The sequence below is a fragment of the Watersipora subatra genome, chromosome 9 (genome assembly GCF_963576615.1).
Source record: "Watersipora subatra chromosome 9, tzWatSuba1.1, whole genome shotgun sequence".
In the NCBI taxonomy this organism is placed as follows: Eukaryota; Metazoa; Bryozoa; class Gymnolaemata; order Cheilostomatida; family Watersiporidae; genus Watersipora; species Watersipora subatra.
This window is the reverse complement of record NC_088716.1, coordinates 5,790,758-5,807,472: the sequence shown is the minus strand read 5'-3', so window position 1 is coordinate 5,807,472 and position 16,715 is coordinate 5,790,758. Positions and strand designations below refer to the sequence as shown.

The window sequence follows — 16,715 nt, the reverse complement described above, 5'->3', positions numbered from 1 at the left end:
AATAGTACTAAAATAATTTTTTATTTCATAATACGAAATTAAAAATATTTCGTGAAAGTTTATTATCAAACTGGGTGGTAATAGTTTTGCTGACTTCCCTAGTGCTTCTGTTTACTCATTTCAAGCGAATAAACCTACCTTTAGATATTAAACAGCAAGTACAACCAGACAATTCATGGCTGTAGAACCAACCATTCAAAAAGCTGCAGTCACAACTAGGGCCTGTTCCTTTATTCTATATCTGATAAATTCCTCATAAATCACTGTTTGAATAACTTTTATTCAACTCAGCCAATCAGGAGACGGATAAATTTATTATAATCAGCTACAAGCTTTAAAGAATCCTGTTAGCAGTCAGAGCAGGTGACAAACAGAGTAGCAACAGGTAAATATAACTTATAATTTATATTATCATTTCTTAATATTGTACTTACTGGGAAGAATAAAGTAGATGAAGAGAGACACTGAGTCAGTGTGATTTTAATATAACTCTGGCCTCCTGAGACTATCACTTTCTACCCTGAGTGAACTCATAGAGTCTGTCATGTAGTGATGTTAAGTTAAGGTCAAGAGGTTCTGGACTCATTCCTCAGTCATAATCAGACCAGCAAACATCTCCTACTGCAGATATTACATGTCTCTCAGCTCTGCCAGATTATGGCATATGTGACCTACTTTTTATTTTCTGCAAATATCCAGAGTTCACCTGCAGCAACTATGTTATGGTTGGCAGCTTTATAAGGTAGCAGGTGAGTCACATTTTTTACTCATTCATCTATCATATTTTACTGTACGCGGCAGCTAATACAGTGCAGTACATATGTTACAGTTAAATATGGAATATTTACTGAATGAGTATGTAAGTCTTGGAAAGATAGAGATCCGTGAACTGAAAAAAGCTGTAGAAACACTCCATCCAGCTCAGTTACTAAAGCTGCTGAATCGTATTATCAGGAGTGACTCATACACAGCTATTATGGTAGCTGCAGAAGTCGGACACACAGAAGCATGTCATCTGCTTCTCTCACCAATCAGAAAAACAGCAGATGAGCTGCTCTTGATGAAGGAGAAGAATGGACGCACAGCACTACACATTGCTGCAAAGAAGGGATACAGCGAGTTTGTTGAGTTACTGATTGATACAGTAAGTGATGAGAAGAAGTACAAGTTTGTAGCTGAGAAGGATGTAGCTGGCTACGCAGCTATAGGAGAGGCTGCACTGTGGGGACATAGCAAGTGTATAGAGCATATTCTCTACAACTTCTCCTCACTGCAGAGAGACTACCTATTAAGTATACAGAATAATGCCCTTTACACTCCACTACATTGTGCAGCGTACAATGGAGAAACAGCTGCTTTGAAAGTCATGTTAAAATCTGTGTCTCCACTGACTGTCTCCTCACTGCTCAACATAAAGAATCGTGACAAACGCACTCCATTGGAGGTTGCTGAGAATAGGGGAAAGAGTGTCTCATCAGAGCTGTTAAAGAGATGGCCTCTGGAGTCTCTAGTAGAAGGTAGGCTTGTTATAATAGTAAAGGTAGGATTGTTATACATTGTGATACCAGCTACTCCTTTGAACTTTTCTACTGCTAAACTCATATATTAGTCTCAACCACTTTCTACTTAAAATCTAAGCTAAATGCTAAAATTTCATTCATTGTATACATTTAATGTTTAGCCCTGGGACAAAACCTGGATTTGCATCTCTATTTTCCTATAAACTCAGTGATTCTCGCAAAGACAAAGTGCTGCTAGTTTAACACTTTATAATCTGAGTATGTAAATTAATATTATTATTTAAAGCTAATAAAATTGAAGTAATGTTTGCAGCTCTTTAAATATCAACTCCCTGTGACAGACCCAGTAGCTTGGCTTTTGTGTTTAACGCTATTCTGTCTGTTAATATTTCTGTACTTTGAAATGTTTGAGATGCAAAAAATTTACTACAATATATTTTAGCGCCTTGCAAACTACAAACAGTATTTTATTAACAGAGCATCTTGTGGAGCATCAAAGTAGTTTCTAACAATACACAATAGTAATTATACTTTGATTATTGTAGCTAGTGGTATACTAGTGAGTCATTCCTTCAAGCTGAGGTTGGAGGTAAAACGTTACACTCCTTTTTTATAAATAGCTAAATCATCTATGCAGCAGTTTGTGAGGGAAGGTAGAAACTGTTACAGCCATATTTCAGATTGTTGTAGATCATCCACAGTGTTTTAATTGTTAAATGGTTTAAGCTCTTAACATAACATGATTTTATCCTTTGTCATGTTTAGCAGTAAACTAAATGACAGACAAAAGTAAATATCGTAGCAGCTTCATGCTTCAATATTCAGGCTTTAAATCTATAACAATACTAATCTTTGATATGAGGATTAAAGTTACAATAGTTGATCTGTCATTGTTAAAACTATAAGACATTGTGTGGTTTAATTTTTAAGTCAGGTGTATAAGGAACATTTAGTATGATGTTGAGTTTTGGCTGAACTTCATATTTGCCGGTACTGTTTAGAGGACTTCTTACAAAATGCCATCAAATTTATTTTTACCAGATGCCTTCAACCTTTCTTTCATTAACACCTGTATATGTGAAATGATGCGTTACTTTTATTCATTGTACACATTAGATATTGTGCCATGTTAGGCTTGGCTGGCAATAGTTACAAATTTTTAAAACTTTAAAACATTTTTGTTTTTTCTTGAGCAATGGCAAATTTCTTCTGCGCAAAGGCACCCTAGCCCCTACTCCAATGCATTTAGTGGCCAATCGTTATTCAGCCAAGGAAATAAGCTTGCTCTTGTATTGTTGAAATTAAAGCTAGTGTATTGAATCTTTGTCAAGCAAATCTTATTAACAAGTGACCAGCCTGCCAAGGTGTGCTGGAGTGTGCTGGTACGCAAGCTCGAGCAGACTGACAGCATTCAGTTAGATGAGCAGACCTGCCAATAGTAGTAGCAGTACGTGACACTTCACTTCCTAAGAAACGTACAAAGCCGAGCATTCTGCCTGCCAAACTCACTTGTAGGTCTGTTAGCCAACCTGCCCACTTGTAACAGTTTCACGCAGATCTTGTACATTGCCTTCAAGTAGAAGATGAATGCTCAATTCTACTGCATAGTACTTAAGGCGACCGCACTCGCCGCCTAACCGACACTGTTGCAAATTTTTTTCTTTCAAAATTGGCTACGTTTCCCCTTTTTTTGCGTCGAGAATTTGGCTTGACTGAACTCGCTTTGAATCTTTCTGCCAGTCTGCCTGTCAGCCAGACTGCAAAATATCCGCCAGTCAGATAACCCGCCTGATCAAACTGGTTTTGAAGCTTACATCTCCAGGATCAAGTTTAAGCTCTGCTGCCCCTATCTGCCTCTACACCCCTCAACTTGCACGCCCCTCTGCCTCTACAGCTATCCGCCCCTGCACTCTTCTTCCTCTACACTCCCCTGCCTCTACACTGCTCTGTCTCTACACTCTTCTGTCTCTACACTGCTCTGTCTCTACAATCCTCTGCCTCTACACTCCTCTGCCTCTACACTTATCTGCCTCTACACCCCTTTGCCTCTACACGCCTCTGTCTCTACTCTCTTTGTCTCTACGCCCTTCTTCATATTGCCTTTTACATTTTTATGGGTTTTTACGGCTTTATGATCTATCTGCAGATTTTTTTTTATCATATTGTAGCATTGGATGACGCTAAACAACAGGTAAAAACACTTCAAGGAAAAAATGACGAAAAAATCTACAAGCTAATGGAAAAAACTGAGCAGCAGGGAAGAGGTAACTCCCTATGTTAGTGTTCCTCTAGTCCATTGTTGGTATAGTACTAAAGAAGATAAGTCAGTTACATTACTTCTGTAGTTTACAAAAAAAGCATTTCAAAGATTTGTTGAAAGGTAAATACGCTAAGGTACATCTAAGCACCAATTTGTTCGGCTCCCGGTGTGATTGTAAATGCAAGGATATAAATTGTAGCATATCTATCAGCTGGTTCTGTTTTCACTATGTTGTAGTGTTGGCTGAGGCTAGACAACAAATAAAAATACTGAAAAAAGAAAGTGATCAGAAGCTTTCCGCTCTGCAAATAGAAAGTGACCAAAATCTCTTTGTTCTACAGAGAGAAAGTGATCAGAAGCTCTCCGCTTTGCAGAGAGAAAGTGACCAAAAACTTTCTGCTCTACAGAGTGAAAGTGATCAGAACATCTTGGCTTTATGGGAAACAACTAAAGAGCAGGAAAGAGGTAACTCCCTATGTTAGTGTTTGACTAGTATGTTGTTAGTATAGCAATAAGGAAAAATTCAGTTACTCCTGTAATTTACAAAAAAAAATTTTTAAAGTCTGATTAGCAAGTAAATACGCTAATTTACATCTAAGCACAAATTGATTCGGCTCCTGATGGAATTGTTAAATGCAAGGATATAGATTGCAGCATATATGTCTCCTGGTTATTTTCTCACTTTGTTTTAGCATTGGATGAGGCTAGGCAACAGATAAAAACACTGCACAAGGAAAGTGATCGGAAGCTCTCTTCTTTGCAGAAAGAAAGTGACCGAAAACTTTCTGCTCTACAGAGAGAAAGTGATCAGAAAATATTGGCTTTACAAGAAAAAACTAAGGAGCAGGCAAGAGGTAACCTTCTATGTTAGCATTTGACCAGTCCATTGGTAGTATGGTAATAAAAACGAGAATTCAGTTACTCCTGTAACTTACAAAAAAAAAACATTTTAATGTCTGGTTAGCCGGTAAATATGCTAAAGTACATTTGTAAGCACAAATTGGTTTGGCTCCTAATGTGATTGTTAAATGCAAGGATATAAATTGCAGCATATATATCTGCTGGTTCTTATTTCACTTTGTTTTAGTGTTGGATGAGGCTAGACAACAGATAAAAACACTGCACCAGAAAAGCAATTGGAAGCTCTCCTCTTTACAGAAAGAAAGTGACCAAAAACTTTCTGCTCTACAGAGAGAAAGCGATGAAAAAATTTTGGCTTTACAAGAAAAATCTAAGGAGCAGGGAAAAGGTAACATTCTATGTTAGTGTTTCACTAGTCCATTGTTAGCATAGTACTGAGGAAAAGAAGTCAGTTACTTCTGTAATTGGATATGCATATCAGAGTCAGGGTAGGCAGATCTATTTACATCCAAGCACAAATGTAAGCAGTAACAGTGTGGCACATGTAACATAAGATTTTTCATGCTCACTTTTGCAGCATTGACTGAGGCTAGGCAGCAAGTAACAATACTACAGGAGGACAGTCAGAAGACGTTGTCATTAGTGCAGGAAGATGCTAGAGAGCAAAGAGCAAGTAATTTTATTTTTTTAGGCTCTATATGACTACTTTCTCTCCACCTCATATCTTAAGTCTCTGGTATAACCCGATGCTAGTAACCTATAAATTACCTACTAGTATATTTTATACTAGCTGTGGTATTGCTCTGAAGGTCTGATTCTATAAGGCTGTTGTTGGTTAATCATGGCACCCTTCTGGTAATTTAATTTAGATTTGTTGACACTGCTTGAGTTACATTGCATGGAAACATTTACTGCATAAAGTCAGGTTTCTATATACATCGCAATGCACCGGCTACAGCACCGTATGCTATCAGCGGTGAAATGAGAAAATACACCTCTGAGTACTGCTGTTCAAATTTTGCTGTAAGCAGCAGGCAAAGTCTTCCTGAAATACACCGTACAAGTGAAGGTCAGCATCATCAAAATGGCATGCTGAGCGAACATTGTTATTTATGTAGTTATTAACGATGCATGTAGTTATTAGCGATGCAGCTTTATGTGAACAGAAGATGTGCGGGCGATAGCAAGTGTTTTGACGTGCAAGCTTACCGCTGCAATCTCGCAATCAATATGGGAGCCAGGCTTTAGCTCATGGTTGTCAATCAAAATGGTAGTAATTTAAATTTTAGATCGACCTAAGCAGATTGATATAGGTTTGTCATTGATATATCTCTACTCACCAGTAAATGGTAATCTTATTTATATATTACTTATAATGAGAAATGTCTGTTTGTTCAGAATTGGCTGCTATGCAGGAGAAGCTAGAAGTGAGGCTGGAACAATTTGCTGCACACCTACAGACTCCAAGTGATACCAATTTGACAGGTAATCAATGTCACGACCCAGAAAGCTAATAGTGTATAAGCCATGACTGATAATCTACCCAGGCAGACACTAAAGATGCCGGGTGACCTACGATTTTTCCTAGCAAACCAATGAGAGGTCTCAATCCGAACTGGACAAATTCCTGCTGGAAGAGAAATGACCAGTCGGCCCTCGAGGCACATAGGCAGGCCTATAGTATATAAGGACATTCAGGAACCCCACTATACACGCATCATTAAAATAATCACACAATATTTTTCTCTGTACTGTAAAACATCCTGCTTGTATTTTATTATTCTAGATTAAATATACTTAGTTTTTTTTCCATTAGGATAATGTTCAGGGTATTAAAATTGCTTTTAGATCAATAAATCAAAAGAAATTTGTTTATGATTTGAGATTATGTCAAAGAGTGTACATTGAAAGAAGTGGCACTATGTCAAGGAGTGTGTTATAAGTTACGAAACATTGTCTCATACCAAGCAATGTGAAGTCTGGCTCCGTATCAAACTAACTAAAACTTGAAGGTTATTTAACGGATAAATCCTCCAGATAATAATTAACTGTTTGTGTAAAATACATAGACTAGACTGCTACCATGTCTTTTTCAAATCGGTTAAAAGTTGTTCCTTCCTGTCGCCATAACAAGGTGGAATAATTGATGCAAATGGCTCAAATAAAATATGTTATTCTCATAATCTCCTGGCAACAGACGGCATTGTGAGTGTTGCAATGTTTTTATTAGGCGGCTATAATTGATATGGATTGTATACATAAGGAGCCTGAATATAAAGAGGTAGCGTATGCTCATCGATTAATAACATATCAATGAATCATGAAGTCAGCGTATGATTAAATTTTATCAAAGTTTTGATGTCAGTCATGGCTAGTGACCTTTTATTTATACTGAGGAAAACAGAGATACATTAATTGTATAAACTACTTATGTTTTGTTTATCACTCATGACGGCTGTACTATTCACTTATACCACGATGGTAATTGTATAATGATATACAGTAATCAGTGAATAACATTAAATAAATAAAAAATTCAATTTCTTTAGCTGATGGGCGATTGATCAGCTAGGGAAATTAGCTGCCTAAATAACCATTTTCATTTGTTCATCACTAGAAGCGTACATTATTAAGAAGTTGTTGCTGGGCCAAGTTGCTATTTATAATCAAAAAAACCGAGGCATAATCTCTAACATACTGATTGACGACAAATGCAGTCATCAACTTTCTTTTATAAATAAATCAGACACTAATGTCAACACTATACTAACAATGTATTTCTATTTGACTTTTGCTAAAATGTGTATATACATTTATCATAAAAGTCCTCTGCCACCATTCTACATATACCTATTATGGATTGTACTCAAATACAGCAATTTACAGACTCTATCATGCACAGCAACATAAGGTCAACAACTACACATAAACATTACCCACAATTATCTTTCACCTGTTAAATAATGATTGTCATTGTTTTACTCAGTGCTGACTTCAATCAGCCTTTTAAGAAGACAATTACCAAAATTCTTTGCTGTTTCGAACCAAAACTGTACTAGTAATATTTTATTATATGCAGTACTTCCAATCATGTTAGCTTACGGTTGATAGGTCAACTAGGAGAAATTAGCTGCATAATTTATCATTTTTCTCTGTTCATTACCTTAAGCGCAGGCCACTATGATTTTGTTTTTGACTTTTTGCACACCGTTTGTGACGAGGACTCTTTGTGAGGGTGATCCTCTGTGATGGGGACCCTATGTGATTAGGACCCCTTTGTGATGAGTACTTTTGCCATGAAGACTTTTTAGAAGGAAGACCCTTTGTGATGAGGACAAGGAAGGAGAGTGTAAAAATAAAACTTTAAATATCTCAGTGCAAACCGAAACACATGAGGAAAAATAATTAGATTGTTTCTTTTGAATAATTTACCAGCACAAGGACCAGTATTTCATTATGAACCTTAACTAAAATGTTGAGTGTGGACAACTTTTAAAACACTGGGTAGATATTACATGTATATTAATAAGCTAGCAGGATGAACAGCTTTGATGAATGACACACAGATATACCTTCAAGTTCTTCATAGGACCATAACAGTGAGGTACGTGGATAAAACTCGTGTCACTCTGAAGTAGCTGTTCTGTTTCTGGAGCTTACCATAAGTAACGGTTCAAGCACTGGCTATATCTTCCATTTATAAGCAAGCGGGATAATCAGCTTTGATGAATGACACACAAATATGTCTTAAAGTTCTTGCTAAGACCACAACAGTGATTTATGTTATTAATAACACTTATGGCATTTTTAATCAACTGTTCTGTTTTCGTGAGCGCTCTATAAGTAATAATTAAAACTCCGGCTATATCTTCCATTTATGGGCGAGCAGGATAATCAGCTTTGATGAATGACACACAAATATGCCTTGAAGTTCCATGTAACACCGCAACAGTGATACATGTTCAAAGCATTCATGGCTTCAGAATCAACTGTTTCAGCTCTGTAAACTGCGTAACCTTAGCAAAAGTAGTGCAGAACATTTTCTGGTAGTTACAATTTGATAACAACTCATACAAACTGAGATATCTTCTATAAAAAGTATCTTTTGAAAGCAGAATATATTTCTAATGACTCTTGCTATAATATAAATGCATAAGGTTCTATCCTACTCACCTCATGCATCCAGCCTGAAGCAAGTGGTTATTGTTTGTTTCTCAGTGTTTCATTTTGCTGAGCTGCATTTGAAAACTTTAGTGCAGACTGCTGTTTGCGCACACACAAAGTTTATTTTTTCAGAAAGGATTTTCAGAATATTTATGTGCAAATAAGATATGCATATATGAGATGCAAGTCAGGGACATAACCATGAAATGTAAGTCTGAGGTGTATGTATGGGATGTAAATCAGAGATGTATGTATGATATGTAAGTCAGAGATGTAGCTATAAGATGTAAGTCAGAAATGTATGTATGAAATGTAAATCTAAGATGTATGGGATGTAAGTCAGAGCCGTACGTATGAGATGCAACTCATATATGCACATATGATATGTAAGTCAGAGATGATTGTACAAGATGTAAGTCAGAGATTTATGTATGAGATGTAAGTCAGATATGTACATTATGAATTGTGGGTCAGAGATGTATGTATTATATGTAAGTCAGAAATGAACAAATAAGATGCAAGTAACTTAGGCGCTATAAAATAAGTAAAACTCCAAAAAATTATAGACACATCATTTCGTTATATCCATTCTAACCCAATACATATTTACTAGAAGAGAATACAGCCTCAAATCAATACATTTATTATCTGGCTGATTAAAAATGCTGTTGAACCTGCACATAGACATGCAGACTGAATGTGTTGAAACAGCTCAGCCTGTTTGTTACCTGCACTTACCTATAATATAGTTGCACCGTAGTCCAATAGTCTCATACTCCTATCTACTATAGCTGTAAAAGGAAGGGGCTCTCACACATGTCCCTATTAAACTAAAAGGGATTTACATGAGTTTAGACTATCTATATTTGTTTCAGAAAATTAACCTGATGTATGAACTCATCATTCCTACAAAATAATGCCTTTAAAAAAACTACCAGATGATTCATTTGTAGTTGAAGTAGGTATGTACATAACAGGCCAAGATGCTCCAAGACTGTGGCCTGATGACATTTGTAAAGTGACCTGCTCACGGCATGGCATGTCCTTGAACTTGATGCAGAAAAACTGTCTCAAATTTTGATTAAGAAAATGGTCAGGTGTAGCCAATTTAAAGTCTAACAGTAAGTCTATTACTATTTGGCGGTTTTTAAAGATTTATTACATGCAAAAAAAACAGTCATATGATACTGATTTTGGCTACAATATTGAGGGAGTGAGATTTCTGACTAGCACAAACAAGCCTTTCAATTTAAGGAACCAGTGGCAAAACAAACTCAATACTATTAATTGAAGAGAAGGTGTGGGTCATAGTGACTAATCGTGTGACAGGAAATGAGTGATGAACCATAACAGCTAGTCATGAGACACGAAAGATAGTTTGCTTGCATAGGAGTTATAGAGGCACTGTTAGTGTCAACTTATTTTACAACAAAAACTAAGAGTGTAATTGCTATTGATTTGTCGTTAATTTAGCTAAACTCTTCATCATATATATTACAGATTCACAGCCATCAAAACATGAAAATTGTATATTGTTTATATGTTTTGTATATTTTTGATAGTAAAAGTTGAAGAATATAAATCTATCAGCTAGAGTCATGTTACATCATATCATATAAAAAGTGTCAGAGACTGTACGCATGATAATTGTAGCATAGTTTAATCTATGTGCCATGGAATGAGATCTTCTCATAAGAGACGTTCATCAAGCAACAGTCCGTAATAGATATGAAAAAGACAAGGCTAGTGAGATAGCAGATACTAATGTTTAGTGACGGCAAGTTTGAAACTAGAAAACACGCTGATCAGTTCATGTATGTATGTATGTATTTATTTTCATTATTTTAATATACAACATATAAAAGATAAACAATTTGTAGAAAATGAGGGTTCACATGCGCAATAGCAGAGCTAATTGTGGCGCCAAACCCAAGTCAGCAGACATAGCAGCTAAAAGTCAATAGACCTAAGCTATCCCAGTAATCCAAGCAGATGTTGTTTCAGAGTCACTTTAAATTGTGAGCATTGGGAATCAAGCATAGACTGCCAGGCAATAGGTTCCAAGCCCGTGCCATCTGATAGGTGACCTGTCTATGTCCACACGTCGTAGAAGAAGACGGGAGTGGAAGAGATAGTAATGAATGTCTAGTAGGGTAAGCTGGATGTGATGAAGGGCGGTTGTAGAATTTTTTATGTGCTAGAATACAAATGCGTAAAGTATAAAGTTGATGAATAGGTAAGATGCTACTAAGTTTAAACAGTGAAGCAGAAGAATATGTGGGAGGTTTATGACACATGATTCTAAGTAATCTTTTCTGTATGTTAAGTATTTTGTTTAGGTATGTAACAGGTGCATTCCCCCTTGCCTCAATACATTATATTATTTTACTGCTTATCAAGCTTTTGTATAGTAATATGAGGGTGTTAGTAGGAAGATAGCTAGAAGCTAGGTAAATTAAACCTAAGCTTTTGTGAAGTTGTATTAAATTAGCTATATGAGCGAACCAATTTAGTGTTTGATCTATAGTTATACCAAGGAATTTTATGTTGTTTGTCTCTGAAATAGATAAATGATTCATTTTTTAAATTTCCAGCTAGCAAAAATTTGTTTGATGTGTTTTTTATTACAATATAATTTGTCTTGTCAATATTTGATGTAAGTTTATTTTGATTACACCAGCTTTTTATTTTGTTTAGTCCAGAGTTTATTGTATCAATCTCATCATTTATTTTATTTGAAGAAAAAAACAAATTTGTGTCATCAGCAAAGAGGTTTGTTTTAAAGTTTCTAGAAAATTTAATTAAATCATTTATATATAACAGGAACAAAGTGGGTCCCAAGATGAAGCTTTGAGGAACACCACATGAAATATTGAGAGGCAAGGAAGTATGCTTGTTTACAAAAACACATTGAGTTCAATTTGACAAATAACTTTCTAAGAGTTTCACAGCTTTATTTGAAAAAATTTAAGCTTTTAAGTTTGTCAAGCAGAATACGATGATCAATTGTTTCAAAGGCCAATGAAAAATCTATTAAAAAAATCTATAAGGCAGCAAATGTGTTATTAGAAAATTCAATAAGAGCCTCTTTGGTGCCTTTTTTCTTTTGAAATCTATATTGATTTTTGCAAATAACGTTTTCTGAATCAATGTGATTGTGAATCTGAGAATTTATTATTTTTTCAAATATTTTTAGAAAAACTAGTAAAACAGATATGGGACGGTAGTTATTACAAAAAAATGAACTTCCTCTATTTTTGTATATCGGTAAAACTTTTGCACCTTTCATAGCATCAGGAAAAATTTCTGAACTAATACATCTATTTATGATATCAACAAGTGGTGATACAATATAATCTGAACATATTGTTACTAATTCGGCAGGCACTCGATAAATTCCTTCTGCCTTTTTATCATTCAATTTTGTTATTTAATCTAAGATAAGTTCTTCATCAACTGGTTGAATAAGAAAAGCTTTATAGGAAGCACTTTGATTAATTACCATATGAGTTTCTTTAGGTATGGCATTTGCTAATTGAGGTCCTATTTGAGTAAAATGCTTGTTAAAACATGAGGCAATTTGAATCAAAGAGTTCAGTATTAGTTTCAGGATCAAGCAGCTGTTTTATTTGTGTGGATTTTGGCATTTTTAATCCGCAAGCATTATTTATAGTATTCCAAAGCTTTCTAGGGTCAAATTATTCTGAAATAATCTTATTAAAATAGCTTGCCTTTGCTTGTTTAATCATACTGGAAATTTCATTTCGTAGTTTGGTGTATTTATCACAAAAACGAAGGCTAAAAGGAAAAGCTTTGAGTTCTTTGCATAATTTGTTTTTGGATCTAATTTTAGATTTAAGTTTCCTTGTTAACCAAGGACATGATTGTTTCTTTTGATTCACCATTATTTCTTTCGTAGGTGCCAAAATATCAAAAGTTTCAACAATTTTATGAAGAAAATTTTTGTAGGCTTGGTTTACAATTTTTACATTGTATACAGCTTCATTCCAGTTTATATCATCAAATAAAATCTTGATATCATCAGTTTTAATGTTATTAAAACATATTTTTGTTATTTTTTTCCGGCATGCTAGTATTCAAATTTTCAAAGCAAACAAATATCGGAAAGTGATCGGATGTATCTTTTTCAATTGTTCCGCAGACTATTTCATGGTTTCAAAGTTAATAAACATATGATCAATGCATGTTTCAGTTAGAGGAGTTGTATGAGTAGGGATGGAAATTAAACTTTTAAATGGCACTGATTCATAATATCCACATACTCTTCTGATTCAGGTTTAAGAAGGTCAATGTTAAAATCTCCAGTGATTTTATGATGTTTACGTTCTACCCTAGGCGTGGACAAAAACAGGTCTAAATCATATAGAAACTTAGCAGAGTCAGAAGATGGAGCCCTATAAATTGAAGTGATTCTCAGTGACTCACCACCAACACCAGCCAGTTCCACTGAGACAGCCTCTGCTCCCGAAAGCATAACTGGTTCAGACGCCATGACCACCAAACTAGTGAACACATAGACCCCCGAGCCACCACATCTAGATTTTCGGCTGCCACCTATAAACACATAATTAGGAATCGGAAAGCAAGTGTGTTGATTCTTGTAAAGAAAAGTTTCACTAACACAAATAAGATCAAATTGAAAACTAAAGTTGGACAATAAATCTGTAAGCCTGTCAAAATTTTTCCGTAAACTGTGAATGTTACAATGTATAATACTAAATCCATTTTGTTTTATATTAGCAAAATTTTCTATAGAAAAATGTAGACAATTATATCCCATTTCCATTAATAATGCAATATATAAGAAGTACACTACTTAGTTACAAGAAAAAAACAGTACTTTTACTGTTATCAATCACTGTCAGTTAAGGATTTCAAATCACTTGCATGTTTAATATGAATAGCAGAAGAATCTTGCGTTTTCTTAATATAAACCGATTGATTACTATTCCATGCATATTTATAGTCATGTTCAGCTTTGTATTTTTGTACTTTATAAAAAAGTTGTTGCACACTGAATGGCAATAGGTCGTTTGCATATATTCTGCTTTTCATTTCATATCCTATATCGGTACTGTGAAGCACTTCAGCATCTTTAGATTTAAATGATTTCAGAAAACTGTTTCTAGCATGGGTTTGAGCAAATCTGACAATCAGTGATTTCTTGCTCTTATTTCGATAAATCGTGTCTATATTGTTGCTCTCTAAGTCAACATTCTTTTTATCAGCGATATCAAGTACATTATCCATTGAAATTTATTCACTATTAAAGGGAACTCCCTGAATAAATTTGATTGCAACCTTCACCTTGCAAACAGTCAGTGACCTTGACATTAATTGTTAACTGGGTTTGGCAATATGCCCAATTCGCAAAATTATTATCAGGATTATAGACTGTGCTGTCACCCTGCCTCAGGAATAGAGGACATAAATAATTGTAAAATTTTGGCTTTCTACATTAGTACAAAACAAAAAAAGAAATATCGGAAAGATTGGCTTTAGAACACCATCAGCTTCTTATTGCTCTTTATTTTACCCTGATGTCTTTGGAATACCTTGTGTAAATTAGGCAATGTTTTAAAGTACAACTCATTACAACTTGGTTTTTTTTCATGTGATTGACTCCATACGCTTCGCTCATTTTCTGGTTTGCCTACAATTGGTGCCTTCAAGAAAAAATTTCCATATCAACCCTTCTCACTTCCTCGTCTGTGGTTATACCCATAATAGATATGAAAAGAAATTGCAATGACAAGAACACTAAAAGAAAACAGCAGAAGAAATGACAACGAACACTTGAAAAACGATAAACATGCAGTAAAGCAACTAAAATAAAGAATGTGAAAGATATAGCAACATAATTAAAATAATTAGAAAAGTGCGCTTAAATTGGTAAACTAGAAGAGCAGGTGAAAATGTGACTACCTGTACATTCAGGTGTTTATCTGACTTGTTGTTAAAACCATTTGAAGAAATCAATGTAGTATAATCCGTTTAAAAGCCTTAGACACAGGAAAGTGGTAATACAATACCTTCCTAACATAGCTACTATACCACTGCGTCCCGTACTGTGTCAAGTTAACTATAAGCTGGAATGTACTAATACCATACCTTCCTAACACAGCTACTATACCACTGCGTCCTGTACTGTGTCAAGTTAACTAGAAACTGGAAAGTGGTAATACCATACCCTCCTAACATAGCTACTATACCACTGCGTCCCGTACTGTGTCAAGTTAACTAGAAGCCGGAAAGTGCTGATACCATACCTTCCTAACATAGCTACCATACCACTGCGTCCGGTACTGTGTCAAGTTAACTAGAAGCCGGAAAGTGCTAATACCATACCTTCCTAACATAGCTACCATACCGCCCTGAGCAAAAAAGACACCCTATATTGATTGATGTAAATTGTTCAGTACAAGCACAAACGCGTTTTAGTTAAGCCAGACAACAGTATTAGCAATATTTCAGTTGTTTTTTTCTAATTTATTATGGCTAGGCACCCAATAATCTTTATCAGAAAGTTTCTTGTAAAAAATCAAAATCAAAGGAGTTATTTCAATTGAGGCATTTGATTAGTTCGATTGACACTTTACTACGCTGGCACTAGGCAATCAAATGTCCTATCACACAGATAGGGCATTTTGATTGTAAAATTGGACTGGTTTCTTATTGTTAGTTTGCCACAAGGCAATTTACTATGAGTGGACTATTAAGGAATTACAAGTTTCAATCCTGATTATCAATGCAATCATCAAAAGGATAAAAGTTGCAATTCCTATTAATAATTGAGTCAACGCAATGATTAAAGCTATTTAATAACATCAATCAGCTAAAAAAGTAAATGATGATCAAAGATCTAAGTGTTAACTAAATCTGATGTTATGAAATGAAAATGTAGGAAAATTTTGGTTTTGAAATTATCAAAAGCTTTTATTGACAGTAATTCGAAAACTGCCATTTGAGTGCAACATTTTTGGTATTGGAAGAAAAAAACTTTTCATGTTCATGTAATTAAAACAAACTTCTCAACGAATCTCGGAGTCAGAATTTCTGATCTAAACTTATGTCACTCAGAGTTTGTCTGATCATAATAAATATATTATGATAAAATTTATAGGAATATGATTGAGGACTTAGAAGTGCAAAAGTGTGTAAAAGCTGCCTTAGAAACAATAAAAATATATCTGCTTCAGTTTGCTTCCCATTGTTGATATACTAGGTGATTACATAATGCTACTCATGTTGCTCAACTTTGTGTATTTTCAGGCCAATCACAATGCCCTGTCTGCAGCTAGGGCGTATCGATTGCCACTTTATGTGTGGTAAATGTGGATAGTGTGATAACCTGCTGCTAATGTCTTTCTTAGCAATGTTACCCTTAGGGGGCTTCTTCTGTTTAAGCCAATGTTTGTAGAACTGTTTTTCTACCACAAGATTTAATACTGCGATAACGAGACAGTGGTTGTATTTAAGAACAGTATATTTAACGATCTATATTACGTATTGAGAATATATCATAGTATGTATGTATGTTGAACTAAAGACTCCTCACAAACAAGATGGGGTTCCCTTATATAGGAGAGAATGACTTGCATAAAATATGTGTGGCATGAGTCAAACACAAGATACGAAAAGGTTGCAGAATATTATTTACACAATTCATTTTGTTCCAGGCGCACAGACAAAGATAAGCAAGCGGATGCGGACAGATAATTAGCGTAGTTGGAATGTTTATGGAGGCTGACACGAATGGTGACACAGACAGTCTTGGCAGGAAAATATGTTGGTCTTGTAGTAATTGTCAGATGTCAAATGATGAACTGTTATAAAAAAATGTTACGTTCTTATCTTTTGTGTATACTAAAATAACAACTTAATGTATA

At 35.1% G+C, this 16,715-nt stretch overlaps 1 protein-coding gene across 4 annotated transcripts; it reads left to right on the top strand.

Annotated features, from left to right (window-relative positions):
- Positions 1–353: 353 nt before the first annotated feature.
- LOC137403889 (repetitive organellar protein-like) lies at positions 354–6,514 on the top strand. Of its 4 annotated transcripts, none has more exons than XM_068089991.1 (8): positions 354–385; positions 830–1,517; positions 3,689–3,784; positions 4,018–4,245; positions 4,473–4,634; positions 4,868–5,029; positions 5,219–5,314; positions 6,040–6,514. In XM_068089991.1, exons 2-8 carry the CDS (start codon positions 836–838, stop codon positions 6,153–6,155), a joined length of 1,542 nt encoding a protein of 513 aa, XP_067946092.1. In that variant the 5' UTR covers positions 354–385; positions 830–835; the 3' UTR covers positions 6,156–6,514. The 4 variants fall into 4 exon arrangements, with proteins under 4 accessions (XP_067946092.1, XP_067946094.1, XP_067946093.1 ...); XM_068089992.1 differs by lacking the exon at positions 354–385 and having other exon boundaries at positions 681–1,517; positions 4,018–4,075; positions 4,142–4,245; XM_068089993.1 differs by lacking the exon at positions 354–385 and having other exon boundaries at positions 680–1,517; positions 5,219–5,310.
- Positions 6,515–16,715: the final 10,201 nt, after the last annotated feature.